Raw genomic sequence first — 6,988 nt, 5'->3', positions numbered from 1 at the left:
CTTGCACAGACTAGTCACTCATGGCACGATTCAATGCTTTGTCCAAGAAATAATATCCAGTGGAGGTGCTCTATATACCTAGGAAACTATGATATAATTTGATAAAGAAGAATTCGGGTATGATCATGCACAACTATCAGATTCTTCGTTGATAGTATGATAAGAAACGGTAAATATTTGTTGAATTGAGGCAATATCACACATATGGTGGTATTTCGACCATAACTTTCGTTACGAATATCATAATGGTACATATGATCTCAAGTAGGAAATCTCTTTTCGACATGCACATCAATGTCACTATGCTATTCTTGGTGCTTCATATTTTTACTCTAAAATCAGCCATTTTCCCTCTCAGATTGTCATATTACTCTTGTTTATCTTTTCAGAAATATACTTTTAATTCCAATTTTGGCCAGATATGTGAAAGAATTCTTGTTTAGTTACGTACGTTTTTAGTTTTGTATAATAATTAGTATTTTTTCTTTTTGGGCAAACTCCACATAATTTAGGGATTTTCCTAACCATATGAGTTTGGCTAGTGGGTTTCATTGTAGGGCCCGAATTTTATCAATAAACCATAGTTTCCATCATTTTCTCTCTGTTCTGATCTCTCTCAATCCCAATCCTTAGCAGAATGGAGCTGTTGCTGCTGCAAATGTGACAAATTTTTCTTACTGGTCTGCAATGATGTTGATGATGCTGGTGTATCATTGGGCTGGTTTCCTGTTGCTTCTGTCAAAGTCTGTTTACTATGCTCATTTGCTGCCTGATCATTGGTCTGTATTGTTGTAGTGTTGGGCAGTTTCGATTGCTAATGCTTGGTTTCTGCCTTGTACTGTTGTGTTGGTTCTCATTATTATTAAATTCTTAACTTACCCGAAAAAAAAGAAGTCTAGAAGACTAGGAACCTTGTACAAGAACGGAAAGGAAAATGGGGGAGTGAGTGCTGAATGGTTGAAAGGGAAAGTTGGGAAAAATCGAACATATTTAGAGTGTGTATGGCTTTTCCTTCATAAAATTGCCATAGAATCATAACCCTTTATGAAGAATAGAGAAAGTAAGAAGTCAACATGAAAAAACAATGAAAACAAGCACAATATCTATTACTCTTTATAGGAATTCTTTCCACAAGCATACAAGTATTAGTGTATGTTGAACCATGGGGAACTTACAAAATAGTAACGTTGCAAAAGTATCTTGGTTGTGTTGACAGGATGAGATGAAACTAAGCACCCTTAAAAAAAAAAAAAAACCAACATTTACTGAATTACATTATTCAGCAAACTGCTTGATGAAGGTGAGCTCTGTTCACTTAACCAAGGGTCTTGCACAGAAACTGGTGAATTATCCCTCGCTCTTTCCAAGGAATTAAAACGAGGAACCCCAATCTGTGGCACAATCAGACTTCTAGTCTCCATTCCTGCCTTCTTAACCATCGCGCTTAGCGGTTTTTCACTTGTGTTGGATGAGCAAGAGGAAGAAGATACGTCTGATGATGCTGTACTATATTTTTCTTCTGAATGTTCCCATCTACTAAGCCTGATTCTTTCTAATTCAGTGGCCACTTCCATCATTGAAGGCCTCATGTCCTGGTGATATGCAAGGCATCTAAATGCCAGCTCCGCCACCTTATGCACTGACGAAAGCGTCCAAGCATCAGTTTGTGGCTCGAGGAATGGGTCCACAATCTCATCTAAGCATCCTTTTCCTATCCTGTCAACGGCAAGAGCAGCCAAGTTCACCTCGTCTGGAGGTCGAGAAAAGTCCACCACTTTTGATGCTGTAATGATCTCTACCAGAACTACACCAAAGCTATAGACATCGCTTTTATCAGATAGATGAAAAAACTGATGATACTCAGGATCAAGGTACCCTGGAGTCCCTTGTGGGGCGGTTGAAATGTGAGATATTTCGGTCATCCCAAGTCTAGAAAGACCAAAATCTGCAACTTTGGACTTGAAATCGTAATCCAAGAGTATGTTGCTTGACTTGATGTCTCTATGGTATATTGGAGGATTGATAGCAGAGTGGAGATGGGCTATGGCCTGAGCAGTTTCAGTTGCAATGGTAAGACGAACTTGCCAAGAGAGTCCATTTCCTCTCTCTTTCTGTAAATGCTGACACAAAGTTCCATTAGGCATGAATTCATAGACCAGGATTTGCTCACCATTTTCAATAGAGCAGCCCAAGAGGCGGACTAGATTTGGATGGCTAACAGATGAAAGGAGCTTGATCTCATTCATGACTTGTTCAATGCTGTCAGTGTCTCTATGTTTGATCCTCTTGATGGCAACCCATTCATGATCACTATGGAATTTTCCAGCATATACTGTTCCATATGCTCCAGTTCCTAGCCTTTGTTTATCTGAGAAACTATTTGTGGCTTTCTCTATTTCTTTGTAGGCGTAAATTGGAATGCTGCAGTTGCCAGTAGCTTCAGATAGCCGGCGTTTGGCACTGTGTCTGGCTTTTAACTTAGAGCGCCGCCGAATGAAACAGCATATCAGACCCAAAACAATCATCATAAAAGCTCCAGCAGCAAGGCCTGAGAATGGAGCATTCAACTTTTAGGATTAATGCAAAATCAGTAATGAAAGCTAAATCATGTTTAATTCAACCTATGCATGTCGAAAACCCATATAATCCCAACACTAATTTATTCTAAAAGATAAATGATATTTATAGTTTTAGGATATGCAAGTGTCGCGAACTCATTTTTGAAAAAGTGGATAAACATGGGACTGATATAAAAAAATTATTTTTTTAATAACAGAACTCAATTATTTTCAAAGGAATGCGTGATGTTTGCACATTTCAAGGCTGTATCTAACATTATTCATTGAAAAATCCAGTTTACCCGTATTGAGTCATGTGATATGATCAAACAAGCAATGTTATTGTTTCCCCATTAAAAGGAAAGACCAGTTACCTCCAATTAAAACAGCCACTCTGGTTGTTCCTCCACATTGGCCGGACATGTATTTTTTGGGGTTGCACGCTGAAGAAACTGTTTTATGTATCAAAATCAAAGATAAATTCAATAAATTGCCAATTCTTGTTAATATAGAGAGATAGATATAATGGTACCAAGCTTACTTACGGAACATCTTAGCACCATTTTGATGAACAAGCGCACACGCGCACACACACGCACACGCACAAGACACATGCTTAATTTTATACTAAGTACTATATATGTATGCCAAGAGTTTGGCTTACATCATGTAAAATCCGTTAAAAAGTAACAGATGAGACTTATGGATTTATTTCAGTTTATCACATCCATTCATTTACAGATAACATGGACAAATCCAGTGATTTTCTTAGCGATTCAATTTCAGTGGATTAGCAATTCATGGTCCAATAAAAGGTATAGGAGGAAACTTAAGTGAAGTTTCCCCCAATTCAACCTGTATAGTTTGACACAAATACAGCCTCTCATATTCGTCTTGTCTGGTGAAAGTTCTAAACAGAAGAGTCGTGCATGCTGACAAATGAGAACAACAACTATTTGTTTATCTTTTGGATGAACTCTTTTCCTTTCTTATTTTCATGACCATTCCCTTATAAAAAAAAAAATATCATAATAATTATTCATACGACACTAGGGCTTGTTTGGGTAATGAGATAAGATGATAATTTTATCAAAGTAATGAAAATGTTTTTCAATACTTAAGATATTTTATTGAGTTTTAAGAAATGGAAGAAAAAAATTGAATAAAAATATTATAAAATTATAATATTATTAGAATGTAATTTCTTATTGTTACTTTCCTTTTAAAATTTGAAAAAGTAGTACTGTTTTTGTGTTTTGTTTCAAAATTTAGAAAAATTATAATGATTAAATGAAAAAAATTAGAAATTAGAAATTGAAAAATATTCTTATTAAGTGATATCTGAAAAGAAAATTATGAAAAGTTTTAAGATAAGATAAGATCATTTCACTTTCCAAACAAGCCCCTAATATTGCCGTTTGAAACCACCATATATATTTTCTTGAAGTTTGACAAAACCTACCTAAAAAGAACCCTCTACACCTTTCAAGTGGTCAACAATTTCAAATCATATACATCTCAAAGTTTGACAAATATGCCATTCTCACACCAATACATGAATAATCATGAACAAAGCTTCAAACTTCAAACCCCACAAGGAGGCGTCTATTGACTGGTATTCATGGGTGGAGGGCTACCCATGAATAAGCTTTGATTTTTCCACAAGTTTCTCCTACTTCATGCACACGCAACTCTATATCACACAAAAGGGGTCCATCCGCAGCTGTATTAGGTAAAATATTACGTACCCATTCCTCAGCCGGAAAGAAAAGAGGAAAAAATGGTAATAATATTGGTCTGGTCGTCGACCAAATGATTTATGGAAATAAATACTGCTAATTGATTAGGTTGAATTGACCAACCCCACACAAAATGATGAATGAGAGTATCACTATGCGGCTAAGGACAACGACTCACCCTTTTTTCCAGGTCCCATTGGAGGTCATTGGTGACAACTTTGGTTGCATAAAGCAAACATGTGATCATTTGTATTACAACATGCTTGTTAGCCAACTTTTGCGGCCTCTTTGGTCTACTTATATTAAAAAAATAAAAAATAAATTATGTTATATATAATTATTTTTATATATTTTTTATACATACAGTCAATCATATGAACGGATAATACATGAAATATATAAAAATGACTGTACGAAATTTATAAATTAAAATAATTTTATATAATACACTAAATCTAATTTATTAATTTTATAATTTGACGTATTTAATGTAAATTTATAAAATTATTTATATGAAATATATATTTGATTAAAAGAATTACAAAAATTACAAAGACAAATGATCATAGTTTTACTCCTAATTATCACATATTCAATCATTCATTCGGCAACTTGCCTAATCTTTTCAGATCCAACCGGTTAAGACAGGACATGACACCAATTTTAAAATATATATTTTCAATTATTTTAAGCATTCTTACTTTCTAAAATATTCAAATTAATTGAAATGGATAATGACGTGTAGAAAAAGCGGAACACACGTATAAAAGTCAATAGGATCTCCTGCATCTCGACAAATGCAAAGCTCTGACCTTAATTCCCGGAGATAAAATTACTTGAAAATTATGCTGTGGCATGACAACTTCTATAATTTTCGAATATTAAAATATATAGCTCTGAAAATGAAAAATAAAAAATTATTAAAATATATTTAAAAAAACCAGAGTAATGGGGACTAACCTTTCCGGCAACCTTCGCCGGCCAGGAATCCGTCGCCTTCGTATCCTTCGTTGCACAGGCATTGGAAACTTTGCCGTCCAGTCGTCGGAGCGAGAAATGGGGTACAATTGGCATTGATAGAACACTGGCAAGCTCCCTCGAGCCACCACCCGAGCTTTACCACCTGAACTTCCAGCGACACCGCCAATCTGGAGTCGTTTTCCGCCGATATTGAGGAGACAAAATTCTGGCAGATTTTTGCTTTCAAATTGGCTTGGTCAATGAAACGAGAGGAACTACTCTCCATGTAGCAACTGATCGTGCTGTTGTTAACGTCACAACCCGAAGACTCGAAATGGGTCTGGACGAGAGTGGCCGGGATGGTGCATAGAAGAGCGGGCGCGGTGCATTTCCCTAAGAGAATCGAGTTTTGGGACGTGGGGGCGAAGTGGCGGCTAAAGAGGCGAAAGAAGCTTTCGACGGAACGGTTACACGAGGCGGCGGTGGAGACCGTAATCCCATCGGAGTTGACGGATTGGACAGGGAATTCTCCTATGAACATGCCGCTATCCGTGCAGTTTAGACGGACATCGCAGCCGGCAGAGAACCCGAGCGGGTACGGGACGGTCTTGATGCCGCATGATCGGTTGCAGTTGAGGGCGGATGCTTGGGCTATCAAAAGTGGAAGGAGAAAGATTGCTAGGCGCAGGACCAGACCTGCAGTTTCTGTGGTCATGGAAGAGCCTGTCTTTTCCCGTACAAAAAAAAGAGAATTCAGAGAAATGGATTTCTGGGACAACTTTCAAATCTATGTTTAGGGTTGAAGTATCTGGCTTGAATGATTGAACTTCGACCAGACCTGTGGTAAAGAAGAAGAGAGTACAGATGCGTAGCTTCTTCGGCAAAGCAGTACTCGCTCGTACTGGTCTTTGATATTGATTTAAATGGTGGGGTTTTTCTTCAAACGAAAAAGAACAAAACAAAGTATATATCAATCAAGAAACATAAAAATATTTTTTAATAATATTTTAAATTTTGTTTTAAAAAAATATTTAAAAATATTAAAAAAGAATTAAAAAAATATTTTGCTCTTATAGGAACAGCTGACGAGCACTGCTCATCAAGAAAAATTTTACTCATTATCTTTATATTATATATCTACATAATTTTTTAATTTTTAATTTTTTTATTAAATATATAATATATAGATGATAAATTAAAAAATTTAATTAATTTATAAAAATAAAATTAAAAAATAAATATAAATATAATATGTAATGTGTAGAGCCGATAAATAACAAAAATCATCCATCCATGGAGAGAAAGGGGAACTGCAATGGATCTGATTTTCACACCTCTGTTCAAACCTTTGTCTTTTTCATGCGTTTTGTAGCTTGGTGTTCATCACGGATGGTTATAAGGAGTTTACACGGGTGACATTATAAATAGTATAAAGGCCATTCCGCAATTCTGTCAAGCAATCACTACTTTTCTTCTCCAAGTTTTTTTCTCGTCAAAACATTCCCACAAACCTTTGATTTACTTTCTTTCCCTACTTGATTGGCAATAAAAAAATATAAATAAGAATTATAATATATATAATACGAAAAATATTATATATATAATAACCGGTAAGATTTGGTTTAAATCGATTTTTAAAATACGAAAATTGGTATCGAATCAGTTTCAATTCTTAAGAACTGGTATAAGATTGGACTGATTACAAATCGGACCAAATCTATCGGTTCAGTC

The 6,988-nt window shown here is 35.6% G+C and overlaps 1 protein-coding gene across 1 annotated transcript; it reads right to left on the bottom strand.

The window, feature by feature from the left end:
* Positions 1-1,085: 1,085 nt before the first annotated feature.
* On the bottom strand, positions 1,086-6,205 carry LOC122297123 (wall-associated receptor kinase-like 14). Its single transcript, XM_043107027.1, has 3 exons — positions 5,258-6,205; positions 2,933-3,010; positions 1,086-2,548 (listed from the first exon to the last, which is right to left on the bottom strand). Exons 1-3 carry the CDS (start codon positions 5,970-5,972, stop codon positions 1,263-1,265), a joined length of 2,079 nt encoding a protein of 692 aa, XP_042962961.1. The 5' UTR covers positions 5,973-6,205; the 3' UTR covers positions 1,086-1,262.
* Positions 6,206-6,988: the final 783 nt, after the last annotated feature.

This window comes from Carya illinoinensis, chromosome 15, assembly GCF_018687715.1.
Source record: "Carya illinoinensis cultivar Pawnee chromosome 15, C.illinoinensisPawnee_v1, whole genome shotgun sequence".
NCBI classification, from domain to species: Eukaryota; Viridiplantae; Streptophyta; class Magnoliopsida; order Fagales; family Juglandaceae; genus Carya; species Carya illinoinensis.
This window is presented reverse-complemented; position numbering and strand designations above follow the sequence as displayed.